The 15,964-nt window shown below is 44.7% G+C and overlaps 1 protein-coding gene across 2 annotated transcripts in view; it reads right to left on the reverse strand.

Annotated features, from left to right (window-relative positions):
• The window catches only part of sema5a (sema domain, seven thrombospondin repeats (type 1 and type 1-like), transmembrane domain (TM) and short cytoplasmic domain, (semaphorin) 5A), a 333,948-nt gene that overhangs the window by 162,844 nt on the left and 155,140 nt on the right, over positions 1 to 15,964 (reverse strand). For both annotated transcript variants that reach the window (XM_068010212.1, XM_068010220.1), the window contains 2 exons: positions 11,837 to 11,936; positions 8,357 to 8,402 (listed from right to left, as the gene is read on the reverse strand). In XM_068010212.1, the coding sequence (XP_067866313.1) occupies positions 8,357 to 8,402; positions 11,837 to 11,936 (146 nt within the window). The remainder of the gene's footprint in view (positions 1 to 8,356; positions 8,403 to 11,836; positions 11,937 to 15,964) is intronic.

Genomic DNA, 15,964 nt, shown 5'->3' on the forward strand with positions numbered 1-15,964 from the left:
CAGGATGCAGAGCTGGGCTGAGAAGTGGCAGATGGAGTTCAACCTGGAAAAGTGTGAAGTGATTCATTTTGGAAGGTTGAATTTGAATGCAGAATACAGGCTTAAAGACAGGATTCTTGGTAGTGTGGAGGAACAGAGGGATCTTGGGCTCCATGTCCATAGATCGTTCAAAGTTGCCACCCAAGTTGATAGGGTTGTTAAGAAGGCGTATGGTGTGTTGGCTTTCATTAACAGGGGGATTGAGTTTAAGAGCCGTGAGGTTATGCTGCAGCTCTATAAGGCCCTGGTTTGACCACACTTCTGGTCGCCTCATTATGGGAAGGATGTGGGAGCTTTAGAGAGGGTGCAGAGGAGATTTACCAGGATGCTGCCTGGACTGGAGGGCATGTCTTACGAAGAAAGATTGAGGGAGCTAGGGCTTTTCTCATTGGAGCGAAGAAGGATGAGAGGTGACTTGATAGAGGGGTACAAGATGATGAGAGGCATAGAGTGGATAGCCAGAGACTTTTTCCCAGGGTGGAAAGGGCTATCACCAGGGGGCATAATTTTAAGGTGATTGGATGAAGGTTTCGGGGAGATGTCAGAGGTAGGTTCTTTACACAGAGAGTGGTGGGTGCGTGGAATGCGCTGCCAGCGGTGGTAGTAGAAGCAGATACATTAGGGACATTTAAGCGACTCATGGATAGGTACATGGACGATAGTAGAATGAAGGGTAGGTAGTTAGTTTGATCTTAGAGTAGGTTAAAGGTTCGGCACAACATCGTGGGCCAAAGGGCCTGTACTGTGCTGTACTGTTCTATGTTCTATGTATCTGCAGGTACAATTGTGAATTAAATAGTCGTTTGGTAGTACAGAATTTGAGTATTGCTGAAAATAGAGATATGTTGTCGAAGCTTTTCATCTTGCACTCATCAGGACAATCTGCAAGAATACCAATATATGGGAAAACAACCACTTATACTGTACGAGAAGAGAGTGCTGATTGTTGCAGGCCTTGCCATGGTGAATGCACCAGTTTACGGTGACTGACAGTTAACTGCCAAGCTTTGTTTGAAACTTAAACCAGGCAGCTTGACTCTGATTGGTCAAGGCATTGCCTTGAGGAATGAATCATGTTTGATACGACCTGCTGTGTAGTGTTCGCCACTAACAGGATGCTACTGTCAAGCCAAAAAGACGTCCTGCCTATCACACAAATGAATAATGTGATATATGAATTTCAATGCCAGTGTGATGCTAAGTATATAGGCCGTACGTCCCAAAGACTGGCGGATCGTATCAAACAATATGTCCCTTCCACTGTTCGCAACGGGCAAGATACAGGCCATACCCAACCAGCCTGCGCTTGCAAAACTTAAAACACAGTGTCCAAAATTAGATATGATTCCGCGATTGAACAACATTCACTAAATGATCCTCAGTATGCTCAGGATTATGCTGACAACCAATTTAAGATTGTCAGTAGGGCTCACAGTGTGGCGCATTTGCACGTCATGGAGGCTATGTATGTTAATACACAGGGCCGTGTTCTTTGTAGACAGAAAGAACATGTACAAACATTGCGCGTGTTTCAACTAAACAAAATAACTGACAGCCATTTGCTGGTTCATTCCTCACAGCAATGCCTTGACCAATCAGAGTCAAGCTGCCTGGTTTAAATTTCAAACAAAGCTTGGCAGTTAACTGTCAGTCACTGTAACTTGGGGCATTCTCCATGGCAATGCCTCTACCAATCAGCATTCACTTGCCAACCAACCAATCAGCACTCTCTTCTCATACAGTATAAAGTTGTTGTCTTCCCTTACAACTGGTGTTCTTGTGGATTGTCCTGAATCAGTGCAAGACGAAAAGCTTCAACAACATGTCTCTATTTTCAGCAATACTCAAATTGTGCATTCATAAATAGAGAGCATGGAATGGCAGTCTATTTCTAATTTGAGCACTCTCTCTCAATTGTATATGTTAACTTAAATAAGAGATTTGAAGCTGATATAAAGCCTTTACTGCAGCTTCCTAGCCCATTTTCCATCATGGGAATGCTAGAACATTTATCATTTAAAAAAACACTTCTGTGCTTCAGTTGTTTTTTTTTCTAATTCAATTTTATTATAGTCAGCAGTAGATTAGTTTTGCAGACGTTACATGATAAAAAAAAGTATCCTGCATATAGCACATGCAGTAAGTTATTTTCAGTTGGTTAGTTTGTGACCCGAGAATAATTCAAAATATCACTTTACCTCCACTCCTTTAAGTTCAAGGGACGCAGACTTGAAAGGATATGGCAGACAACTGGGTTAGCCATCCACCACCAGATCTGGCTGGACCACAAAAGCACTATTGGGTCCTGCTCTCATCTGTTAAAACTGTTGACTATTCCAGAACCATTCTGAAATTCAAAGGTAATCCCTGGATTCTTTTCTCTACTGCAAACCATCTTCTTAAACCCCTCCCCCCATCCCCTTCACGCTCACCTCCAACAATAAGTGCAAAAAGCTCATGGACTTCTTTGTCACTAAGGTCCAGACCAGCAGATAAGTTGCCCCTGCCACATCCCTCCTTTCCATTAGCCCGCTAGACCAAACTTCCTCTAAAGTTCCACCTGCCCTAGCCCTGAACTTGCATCTTTCTCTAGCTTCTCTCCTATCTCCCCTTATGCACTCTCTGAGGTCATCCTGTCATTGAGCCCCACCTCCTGCTCCCTCAACTATATTCCCAGTAAACAGCTGACCACACAACACCCCAACTGGTCCCCATGTTAGCTGTTAATGGTTCTCTCTCTCTTCAGGTGTTGTTCCTCTCTCCTTTAAATCTGCCATTACCACCCCTCTCCTCAAAAAAACAATCCTTGACTCCATCATCCTTGCAAACTATTACCTTGTCTTCAACCTCCCTTTTCTCTCCCTCTTGTTGTCATCTCCCAAATCCATGTCCATCTTTTCTGATACTCGAGATCTGAATCCCTCCAATCAGGTTTCCACCCGTCACTGTTCCGAAACGACTCTTTAAAGCCACAAATGACATCCTATGTGACTGTGATAAAGGTAAGTTATCCCTCCTCATGCTCTCGACATATCTGCAGCCTTTGACACATTTGACCACAGCATCTTCCTCTAACGCCTCTCCACTGTTGTCCAGTGGGGTGGGACTGCTGTCACCTGGTTCCATTCTTATCTATCTAATTGTAGCCAGAGTGTCACTTACAATGGCTTCTCTTCTTGCTCCTGCACCATAACCATTATCTTTGGTGCCTCCTCCTATTTCTCATCTATATGCTGCCCCTAGGCAACATCATCCGAAAGCGCAGCATTAGTTTTCACATGTACGTTGATGACTCTCAGCTCTACCTCACGAGCACCACCCTCGACTCCTCCATTTTTGCTAAATTTTCAGACTGCTTATTTAACATCCAGTATTGGATCAGCAGAAATTTCCCCTAATTAAATATCGGGAAGACTGAAGCCATTGTTTTCGATCCCTGCTCCAAACACTGTTCCCCAGCTACCAACTCCATTCTCCCTGGCAACTGTCTGAAACTAAACCAGTCTGTTCGCAACATTAGTGCCACATTTGACCCCGAGATGTGCTTCCGACCACATATCTGCACCGTCACTAAGGCCGCCTATTTCCACCTCCGTAACATTGCCTAACTTTGCCCCTGTCTCAGCACATCTGCTGCTGAAACCTTCATTCATGCCTTTGTTACTTATAGACATGACTATTCCAATGCACTCCTGGCTAGTCTCCCACCTTTTATCCTCTCTATACTTGAGGTTATCCAAAAATCTGCTGCCCATGTCTTTACTCGCACCAAGTCCGTTCACCTATCACCACTGGGCAATCAGTAATTTCAAGAGGTTGCTAGATAGTTCAATGGCAAAGTGAACAAATGAGGTGTATAAGGGACAAGAGTAGAGTATCCTCCCACCCACCCTCCTTGCACTTGTTTGAAACCAATTACATCTCTAACTTTTCCCAGCACTGAAGCAAGGTCATTGACCTGAAATTTCGGGACGGGTTTTATTCTGGCGATGGGGGTCCCGGTGGCAGGCCACAAAGCATGTGAGAAACTGCTTTGGTACTCCGTCAAACCCCTGTTGCAACTTAACAGCGAGCAGCCAATTAACTGCCCGTTGTCAGGGATGCCGTACCTTTAAAGGACGAGCTCCTGTCTACAGAGCTGCCGGTCAATTGGAGGACCGGCAGTGCAGTACCGGCAGCGCCACAAGGAGCGGTGGCTGGTACTGCAGGAGACCTGCAGAGGAGAAGATATCGAAGACCCCGAGACAGGTGAGTGACGTCAGGGTTGCCGGGACCAGTCAGGCAGGCCCAGTGACAGGGTACAGGAAGGGTGTTAGTGACGGTGAGGGGAAGTCATGCTTGGGGGGGCGGGGGGGTGTGGTGAACAAAGCCATCGCTACTGGGAAGGCCCTCTGGGGGCCATGGATTTCACCCAAAGGAAGGACCCTCCCCACCTGACCCCACTAGGAGCCACCAGGTCTCACCTGGCGGTGTTTCCACTTGGCGACGGGCCCCACCTCTTCCACAAAATTGGAGTGGAGACGGGAAGAAGCCCTAAGTGGCCATTTTGGCCACTTAAAGCCTCAATTGACCAGGGGCAGCTGGCCCCAGACAAAATGACAGGGGGCCTGAACGACGTTAGGAATGGCACCCCTTGCTATTTTTTTTTGCCTGCCCACTTAACTCTGTTTCTCGCTACACAGATGCTGCCTGATTTGCTGAGTATTTCCAGCATTTTTTGTTTTTATTTCAGATTTCTAGCATCTGCAGTATTTTGATTATGTACAAGATTTTGAATGTTTTCATTTACCTTTAACACAGGCCAATGGACCACAATGGCTTTTTCTGCTCCTGCATTATTATGAACCCAAAAAAATGTGAACTTTGCACCATGAAGAGAAATAATTTATCTGCAAATATTAATATGGCCCTGAGTATTTAAACCTATTAGTACAAACCTGAACTACAAAAGTGGTATTAAAACACATTTTCCATCTACCCTCAGGCAATGTATGGAGCAACAGATTCAGGCTCCAGATTCATTCATATATCTGATACAGAGTCTGGAAGATAGTGACTGAGATACAGAGGGTGGACAGAAAACCCTTTCAGAGCACATCAATTTCTTGAGTATTGCTGAAAAAAGAGGCATGTTGTCAAAGCTTTTCGCCTTGCATGCATCAGCACAGATGCAAGAATGGAGAGACAGAGAGAGAGAGGGAGAGAGATATCTGCGGGCAGATATCTACTACTCGTGCAAGCAAAAACAATGCCAGATATCTCACTAAATAGGGAGAAATATATTTTACATTGGACTGTGTTTTGATGCAGTTAGGTTGGTTGTACACTTTATATACAGATTAATTGCGGCACAGTGGTTAGCACCGCAGCCTCACCGCTCCAGCGACCCGGGTTCGATTCTGGGTACTGCCTCTGTGGAGTTTGCAAGTTCTCCCTGTGGCCAGGTGCTCCGGTTTCCTCCCACAGCCAAAGACTTACAGGTTGATAGGTAAATTGATCATTGTAAATTGTCCCTAGTGTAGGTAGGTGGTAGGAGAATTGTAGGGATGTGGTAGGAAATATGGGATTAATGTCGGATTAGTATAAATGGGTGGTTGATAGTCGGCACAGACTCAGTGGGCCAAAGGGCCTGTTTCAGTTCTGTATCTCTAAATAAAATAAAATTTCCCCCAAATCTATGGCTGAGTCAATAATTTTGTCAAATGTCCATGGTGCAACATGTTGGTGCCTATCCCTGAACTACTACATCATGTCAAATACAGAATTAAGTGAACAAAGAGAAACAAAGGGCTGAATTTTACAGCCCCCCCCCCCCCCACCTGACATCAGGGGTCATGGTGGGGGGGCGCCTCCGACAAAGGCACGCCACAGGTCTAGACGCCAGGAAGGCCCGGCCCGATACTGCCGGTGGTGGCAAGGCCTCATGGCAGTACCCCCATCACTCAGTGACGGGAGCCCCATTTAAATATATTTAAATAAATGAATTGATTACTTACCCACTCCCGCCGTCCATCCTGCTCCGATTTTGGTGCCGGTGGCCGGCACTCCCGCACCTTTGGGTCCCTGGCCAGGGAACCGAGGCAGAGCACTGGTGGGGAGGGGGAGCAGGTAAGATTTTAAGTGCAGGAGAGGGGAGCAGGGTCAAACTCATCCGATTGGTGATAGGGGATGGTGAGAAGGGGTAAAGTGCATAGTTTATGTATTTGGGGGGAGATGAGGAGGAAGGTCAGGTGCACAAGGTAAGTATTTAGGTCCGGGGGAAGGGGGGGAAGGAAAGAGGGCAAGGAATGAATTATATAATTATTTTGGGGGTGGGAGAGGGGCTAGAAACATTTAATTAATTTTTTCAAATCAATTTTAAATGACTATTTCTTTAAATATTGCAACTGAATATAGGGCTTGAAGCCCTTTATAAATGGTGTCAGCGCCTGCGCAAAGGCTGCTGACGCCATTGCCAGGGATGGACCGCCCACCCCCTCCACGTCATGGGGGGCAGCGGTCCCCATTTAAATGAGCCGCCATGTTTAATATTGCGGCAGCTCCGCGACGTGCGGTCCGCATGGACGGACCGCCATTGTTTACGTCCACTGCCAACTTCGGCCGTATATGTATAATCCAGCCTAAAACATCAGATATAGGAATATAAATCACAGATTCTATCAAACAGCACCCAATGTGACAAATTGAACTTCTTGCTTTCCTTGATCATAAGGAAACAGCAGTATAGTTCTTCTGCTGCTGTCCTGAATAACTGTTCTATATATATATATATATTGTAGTTTTCAGTCACGCAGATGAGGAAGGTCCCAGATTTAATCCTTGTCTTGTGCTCACTAATCTTAAAAAGTATTTTCCATGTTGTGTATCATTCTGGTTCAGTAGTCAGGTAGGGGAATTGAAACTTAAAGTATTTTTATTCAATTTTCAAATCCTTGTACCAATTGATATAAGTATGCAATTGTACCAATCTAGTCATTGATGTGTCATGATTTTGTTTCATTTCAATTTAGCTTGTACAGATCTACATAAAGGAATGAGTGTGGAAAAAACCCTGCCATCTAATGGACAGCAGCTTTCACAGCATTGCCATTAACTGCAATAAATCTTTTAGCTTCCGCATTGCTGGTTTAAGTCAAAATTCATGCAGGTGTAAACACTGATGGAATGAAAGCAAAAGAAAGCCTTGGAAACATTGCTAACCCTAAAGATTTTAAAGCTCTGCTATTTCCTCCAGGAACCAGCACACCTGTAAAGTTTTTATAAAACTAAATGCAATTGCGATCGCTCAGAAAGCTACTATCAAAATAGGAAATATAGACACCTGGGGCTGGATCTTCACTCTGCGAAGATGGCGGGTCCAGATAAGGGGTGGCCAGCAATTATGTGTTAGCTGCCTGCACGTTCTCACCTCCAGCCTTTTTCCTGTGAGGCTGTTCCTGTGGCGGGTGACGGCTATCCATCTGCCAGCGGTGGGTAGCAATTAAGACCAATTAAAGTGCCTATTGAGGGCACTCATCACACATCATCTGGAATTTTCCAGATGGCAGACAGGCCCTCGCCTGAGGCTGAAGCCCAGCAGATGGATGGAGGCTGCCTCCTGCTGGCAGGCCAGGGGGCCAGAGGTCCCCTTTAATTCCCCCACACCACCCACCCCCCCACCAGCGCCGCGTGTGCCAGAGGTCCACAGCTATGGCTGGACCCCTTGCTGCGGAGCGGCTCCCCCTCTGCAATAATGGCCTGGCAGCTGTGGCGACATTTTATTTTTAAACTTTCTAAAGTCTTCAGAGGGCACCTGTATCTTGAGGCACCCTCTCGTTTTCCCACCTACATCAGCAGCAGCAACCTCTCCGGGTGGGGCTGCCAGCTGTCCTCAGCCTTGAGCACTCACATCGGCCCTACCAGCTGCAGAGCCTGCCATCATCCTTAATTGGATGGAGCTCCCAGAGAGGCTGCCTCCTCAAAAATCTCCTCCAGGGTCCCACCATGTTCACTTCTGAGTTTCTGGCCCGGCATTGGGATCAGGACCCTGGAACTAAAATCCAGCCCCTGGTCCCTTAATGGTGATCAATATGGTACCAGTAATAAGCTGGAACACGCTCACTGGTGCCTCAAAATCATGTTTCAGCCTTTCATTCTGCTGTCGTAAATTACTGGGAATGTCTCTGGTATAGGAACCTACTTGGAGATCAGAAGCAGAAGGGTAGACACTTGCTTTTCTTTGAAACTCTTGTACATTGACCAGATTACTTGTGACAAAATGTTAGTTTCACATCAAACATTATCCCTGCTAAAGCAAAAACAAACAGGTTTCACACACCTGGATTAATGTCAGATCCTCCAGTTTTAGCCTGAAGAGGTAGTTCCTGCAAGAAATAGGATTTACATGATCAGTGATCTATTTGATAATAAGGGTCCCTCAATGTGACTGGAACATTTTCTGCAACGTAGAGACAGATTCAAACCAGTTCCATTTACTAGCCACTTCTATTGCAATTAAATGAATTTCTAAGCAAGGAAGAGTCGCACAGAAGACCCCAAGAGTTGAGTATCAATAGCCCACAGCACAATGTTCATTTTAAAATGACTGTTGAAAAAACAGACTATTGCTGCCACTTCTACGAGACAGTGGTTAGGCCACAATTGGCATATCATGTGCACTTCAGTTCATTATAGAAAGGAGAGTAACACCATGGAAAATTTACAGCAAAGACTAACTAGAGAGATAGTTATGATGAAAGGCTCAAAAATTGGGGTTTTTTCACCAGAACAGAGAAGATTAAAGAGGATCTATAAAAATTCAAAAATTATGAAAAGTTGCATCCACTGGTTGGTGAACAAGAGAGAATACACTGAGGATCATCATCAGAAGAACAAAGGTAGCAATTATAGAAGAACTTTTGGACACAGCAGATTATTAGCACATGGAATGCTTTCTGGCAACTGACCTTTGAGTCAGAGTCTATAAGATCATTTAAAAGGGAATTGGCACGTATTTGAGGAGAAGTGATACAAAAGAATATAGGGAATAGGCAGGAAAATGGGATTACAGCAGATGGCTCCAGTGGAAGACTGAACAATGGCAGAGGCATGAACGCAGTGTTGTAAGTTCTATAGCCGTGACATTAACTCCCCCATGACGGACAGGGGAAGGTTGGGGTGAATTTTAAAAGTGAAAAACATGGAATGCAACCCCAACCTGCCGTGCACACTCCAGGCACTTTTTTGCCGTGGCAGATATTGGCATATCCGAGGTTCCCACTGTGAAGAAGCAGGACACATCATTAGCAGATTTAACTCAGGCTCCCAGATTGTCAACAATCCAGCCCTCCCAATTTCTGACTTGCGCCCCCCCTGCCCCCAGCACTGCCCTCCTGTTGATTGCCAACCGGAGCTTCCTTTCCCCCTCCCAAATGTCCAGAATCTTTTCCAAGTGATCCTGGTTACAGCCTCCTGTTGCTAGTTGCTAGTTAGTGTTTCCTCCTGCCTGCCAGCCTGGCTGTCCCTTTGGGCAGCTGTCAGGCAAGTGGCAGACATACAAAGTGTTAATGAGGTACTACCGCTTCCCCGGGTTCTTCAGCTCTTTTCAGCCTCACCCGTACCCTCCCCGCAAATATTGTGGTATCTGATTCTAGAGGCTGGATTTTGCTGCCAAAGGCGGCTGCCATGCATGGAAGCCACACTGCCGCAATTACATGGTGGGCAGCCACTTAACATATTGACGGCGGCCACACCCCCCACCAATCACGTGGCGGGGATGACATTGTCCACATTGTTCACGGCATCCCCGGATGCCAGAGCAGGTGCTGGCGCCATTTTAAAAAGGCTGCCAACCCTCTGCAAATGGTTCAAAATAATGCAGAGTTGACCGCTTCCCCCCAATACACTAACTAATGCACAGTTGACCCTTCGCCCTCTTATCCTTGCACACAATGCAGAGTTGACCCCTTCCTCTCTCCATCTATACTCAGAATGCAGAGTTGACCCCCCCCCCCCCCATAGCCAAAAAATATTAGAGTTGCCCCTTCTCCCTCTTATCCTTACATATAGAGTTGACCCCATCACCCACCCCCAACCATCTATACTCAGAAAGCAGAGCTGGTCCCTTCCCCCCAACTATACTCAGAATGCAGAGATGACCCCTTCCCCCAACTATACTCAGAATGCAGAGCTGACCCCCTCTCCCCCACCATCTATACTCAGAATGCAAAATTGACCCCTTCCCACCCCCCCCATCTATACTCAGAATGCAGAGCTGACCCCTCCCCCCCACCCCGCAGCTACACTCAGTATGCAGTGTTGGCCCTTCCCACCCCCACCTATAGTCAGAATGCAGAGTTGACCCCTTCCCCCCATCTATATTCAGAACGGAGAGTTGACCCCTTCACCTCCCCTTTCTATACTCAGAATGCACAGATGACCCCTATCCCGCCCCCCCATCTATACTCAGAATGCAGAGTTGACCCCTATCTCCCCCATCTACACTCAGAATGCAGCGGAGGCCCCTTCCCCTCCTCGGTGACACCAGCTTCTCCAGGATGGGAGATCGAAGACTCTGCACATCGCGCTGAAGGTCAGGAACGGGTGGGAAGATCGTGGCAGATGACATGGCAATGTATGCCGATAGGTATTTTAAATATTTAAACCAGGGTTCCATTGCAGAGCGGTGGAGGGGCCGCCAAAGAGCTTCCCCGCCGCTTAGAAGATTGGGCCCGGCAATCGCGGCGTCGAGTTCCGTGGCGGTTGCTGCCACTCCGATTCTCTGGCTCCTCCCCGCCACAAAACCCGACACGGGCTGGGAACAAAATCCAGCCCAAGATGTTCAATTAACAGTCAGCCTGTACAAAACTGGACTATGTGAATTAAAAATCATGGCCACTCTGCCTTTATGAAATCTTAACAAACACATTTTTGGTAATGTCCCAATATATCTAACTTATTGATCAATCCTGAATATTATAGTTGACAATGGTGCAGTCAACCTTTGATTACATCCAGATTTGGGTTTTTCTCTCTTTTTATTATTTTCATATAACAGTGTGTATATATTGATATTTCAAAATAATTTAAACAGCACAACATATCTGAGCTTCTGAGAACACCATGGTTTCTTGTCTGTTTAAATCAAATGGGAGATGTTGCTTACTGACACACATTCTTTTGTTTTATGGTTTTTGATTACATATATATATAAAAATCTGCCACTGCCACTTTTTGTTCAGAAACTGGACATTTTGAACAAGCTTGGACAACTCTGCTGCTTGACAGCCACCCTGACATCATAGGCACAAAATATTTTGTGAAGAAACTTGCTTCTCAATTATTTGGAGGGCAAACAAGCAACATGAAGTGTTCGTAACAGCCTTGTGTGGCTTGGAATCCTCCTTTGGGCTGCTCCTACCGCTACATAAATCCTCCAAGTTGGTTACAACATAAACTATGTCCCCAGACTATGAGCACTGCTTCCCAAGCAAATGAAAGGGCAGCAATGTCAGGTGTGATATATTAGTACTTTTCATTTAGCATCTAAGGTTTGAGGTCATTAATAGAAAATGACTAAGTACCAACAGATTTTCAAAAAAAATCAATAGCAAAACTCTGACAGCACCGAAGTTTTTAAAAAAATAATATCTTATAGGTAATCAAGATTGAACTGGGTTGACAAGAGCAGTCAAGTGAAGCTGATTGTACTGGGAATTGAAAGAAATGGCATTCAAGATGGAATTTTTGCAAAGCACAGTAAATCAGTCTTTCCAAAAATGTCAATGACAGTGATATATATGAAAGAGAAATGTCTTACTTTGCTCCAACGATGAGCTCTTTTTGGCTGGGGTCAAAGGTCAGCTGTGAATAGTCTGTTACATCTGGAGCTTTAAATTTGTGCAGCCACGGCACAATGTCTGAGAAGAAAGTAGAAATATCTGTAACTTAGCTGGCAACAGATTACATAGGTGGCAATCAATAGACTCATGTCAATACCTGTAATTGAAATGCAGTGAACTAGATTAATTAAACCTGACAAGAAGGCCTTTAGAATCGAGACTTGTCATTAAATGAGCCAGAACTGTGCCCCAGGTTTAAATCAATCTGTTACTGAAGTGTCTGTCCTGACAGAATTACATCAACATCATCACCCAGGCGCCAGCTCCATGAAACCTCTAGGGAATAAGTTAAAGCTCAGTGGGACAGATAAAAGAAAACTTCCAGATGTACCACAATTTCTCTAAAATTCAACTGACAAGATTAAAATTGTATTTTTTGATCTTACCAGTTTCATTATTTCAGAATCAATCTCAAAATCTCTGTGTTCTTGGAAAATGTTCCTGCAATTTTTGGCAGTTTTGTTAGAAAGTCACTAGTTGGTTGATCTTCAGATGTACAATTACGACCAACTGGACTCATTTGAGTAGATAACACTTTGGCTTTGAGAGACAAATGTACTTTTTCTGCTTTGTAAATCCACTGTGAATTTAATTGCTAGCATTTCTGTTTGTCTGACCTAGTAATAAACACACATTTTATTGGCAGTAAGTATCATAGAACTGTTAATAGCAGAGTTCTGTCAATTACTTCCTAAATGCTTTCTGCAGAGCACTACTTTGAACCCAAGACTCTTTACACGACAACTGAATTGCTGTAGACAAAATTGTTTATTCTCCAACAAGACATGTTTTTGCAATTAAACTGAAGCTCCAAGTAAATGTCACCCTTCAACTTTCCCTGCTGATTCTGTTTCACCAGGTTCACTAATATTCTTGTTTGAAAAGAAACACCTCAGTCTCATCCCAGAGGCCCATTACTTTTTGTTAGTAGCTGATACTGATTATTTTGTGCTCAGTTCATACTTGACTCTGTGTAACCCTAAAATTTTGTTTCAAACTCCCAGGTTTCCTATGTTATCCCGGAACAAAATTTCTTACTTGGTCTTTGTTAAAATACCAGAAAAACAGATAAACATCTTACAAACATACGAATTAGGAGCAGGAGTAGGCCACTCAGCCCCTCAAGCTTGCTCCGCCATTCAATAAGATCATGGCTGCTCTGATTGTAACTTCAACTCCACATTTCCACCTACCCCTGATAACCTTTCACCCCCCCCCCCTTGCTTATCAAGAATCTATCTACCTCTGCCTTAAAAATATTTAAAGTGTCTGTTTACATTGCCTTTTGAGGAAGAGAGTTCCAAAGACTGAAAAAAATTCTCCTCATCTCTGTCTTAAATGGGCAACCCCTGATTTTTAAATCGTGATTCCTAGTTCTAGATTCTCCCACAAAGGGAAACATCCTTTCCACATCCACCCTGTCAAGATCCCTCAGGATCTTATATGTTTCAAACAAGTTGCCTCTTAGTCTTCTAACCTCCAGCAGAAACTAGCCTAGCCTATCCAACCTTTCCTCATAAGACAACCCGCCCATTCCAGGTATCAGTCCAGTAAACCTTCTCTGTACTACCTCCAATGCATTTACATCCTTCCTTAAATAAGGAGACCAATACTGTATACAGTACTCCAGATGTGGTCTCACCAATGCCCTGTATAACAGAAGCATAATCTCCCTACTTTTATATTCAATTCCCCTCGCAATAAATAATAACATTCTATTAGCTTTCCTAATTACTTGCTCTACCTGCATACTAACCTTTTGCAATTCATGCACTAGGACACCCAGATCCCTCTGCATCTCTCACCATTCAGAAAAGATGCTTCTTTTTTATTCTTCCTGCAACAATGGACAATTTCACATTTTCCCACATTATACTCCATTTGCCAGATCTTTGCCCACTCACTTTATCTATCTATATCTCTTTGTAGCCTCCTTATGTCCTCTTCACAAATTACTTTCCGACCTATCTTTGTGTCATCAGTTAATTTAGCAACCATACCTTCGGTCCCTTCATCCAAATCATTTATATAAATTGTAAAAAGTTGAAGCCCGAGCACAGATCCCTGTGGCACACCACTCGTTACATCTTGCCAACCAAAAAATGACCCATTTATGCCTACTCTGTTTCCTGTTAGCTAGCCAATCTTCTATCCATGCCAATATGTTACCCCCTTCACCATGAGCTTTTATTTTCCGCAATAACCTTTGATGTGGCACCTTATAAAATGCCTTCTGGAAATCTAAGTACAATACATCCACCGGTTCCCCGTTATCCACAGCACATGCTACTTCAAGGAACTCCAATCTATTAGTTAAACATGATTTCCCTTTCAAAAAACCATGTTGACTCTGCCTGATTACCTTGAATTTTTCCAGGTGCCCTGCGATCAATGTCACAGGACTTCATGTTGCGTTTGCAGACATCTTTAAAGCAAAGACATGGACGGCCAGTAGGTCTGCTGATACCAGTGACGAACTCGCTGTACAATGCGTCCTTGGGGATCCTGCCATCTTCCATGCGGCTCACATGGCCAAGCCATCTCAAGCGCCGCTGGCTCAGTAGGGTGTATATGCTGGGGATGTTGGCTGCCTCGAGGACTTCTGCGTTGGAGATATGGTCCTGCCACCTGATGCCAAGGATTCTCCGGAGGCAGCAAAGATGGAATGAGTTGAGACGTCGCTCTTGGCTGACGTATGTTGTCCCAGGCCTCGCTGCCGTACAGCAAGGTACTGAGGACACAGGCTTGAAACACTCAGACTTTTGTGTTCCATGTCAGTGCACCATTTTCCCACACCCTCTTGGCCAGTCTGGACATAGTAGTGGACGCCTTTCCCATGCGCTTGTTGATTTCTGCAGAGAGACTGGTTACTGGTGATAGTTGAGCCTAGGTAGATGAACTCTTGAACCACTTGCAGAGCATGGTCGCCGATACTGATGGATGGAGCATTTCTGATGTCCTGTCCCATGATGTTCGTTTTCTTGAGGCTGACGGTTAGGCCAAACCCGTTGCAGGCAGCCACAATCCTGTTGATGAGTTTCTGCAGACATTCTTCCTTGTGGGATGTTAATGCAGCATCGTCAGCAAAGAGGAGTTCCCTGATGAGGACTTTCCGTACTTTGATCTTCGCTCTATGAAGGGCAAGGTTGAACCACCTGCCATCTGATCTTGTGTGGAGGAAAGTTCCTTCTTCTGAAGACTAGAACACATGTGAGAGCAGCAGGGAGAAGATCCCAAGCAGTGCAGGTGTGAGAACACAGCCCTGCTTCACGCCACTCAGGAGAGGAAAGGGGTCTGATGAGGCACCATTTTCCCTAAGACAGATGTTAAGCTAACTGGTCTGTAGTTGCCTGCATTCTGTCTCCCTCCCTTTTTGAATAAAGGAATTACATTCACTATTTTCCAATCTAATGGAACCTTCCCCAAATCTAGCGAATTTTGGAAAATCAAAACCAAGGCATCAACTATCTCACTAGACCCTAGGACGAAGTCCATCAAGACGCGGGGACTTGTCAGCCACAGCTCCAACAATTTACTCAGTAGCACTTCCCTGGTGTTTGTCATTTTCTTGAGTTCCTCCCTCCCTTCCATTTCCTGATTTACAGCTATTTCTGGGATGTTACTCATATCCTCTATCGTGAAGACTGATGCAATATACCTGTTCAAAATCTGCGATTGCCTTATTTTCCCTTATTAATTTCCCAGACTCACCTTCTATGGGACCAACATTCACTTTGTTAAGTTTTCTTTTTTAAATATCTATAGAAACTCTTACTATCTGTTTTTATATTTTTAGCTAGCTTTCTCTCTGGCTTACTCTAATTCTTCCCTCCTTATGATGTAATGAGTTCTTTATGTTGTCTGATGCAACATAAATGAGACACTAAAATAAAAGCAAAATACTGCGGATGCTGGAAATCTGAAACAAAAACAAGAAATGCTGGAGTCACTCAGCAGGTCTGGCAGCATCTGTGGAAAGAGAAGCAGAGTTAACGTTTCGGGTCAGTGACCCTTCTTCGGAACTGACAAATATTAGAAAAGTCACA

This window comes from Heterodontus francisci, chromosome 2 (assembly GCF_036365525.1).
Source record: "Heterodontus francisci isolate sHetFra1 chromosome 2, sHetFra1.hap1, whole genome shotgun sequence".
NCBI classification, from domain to species: Eukaryota; Metazoa; Chordata; class Chondrichthyes; order Heterodontiformes; family Heterodontidae; genus Heterodontus; species Heterodontus francisci.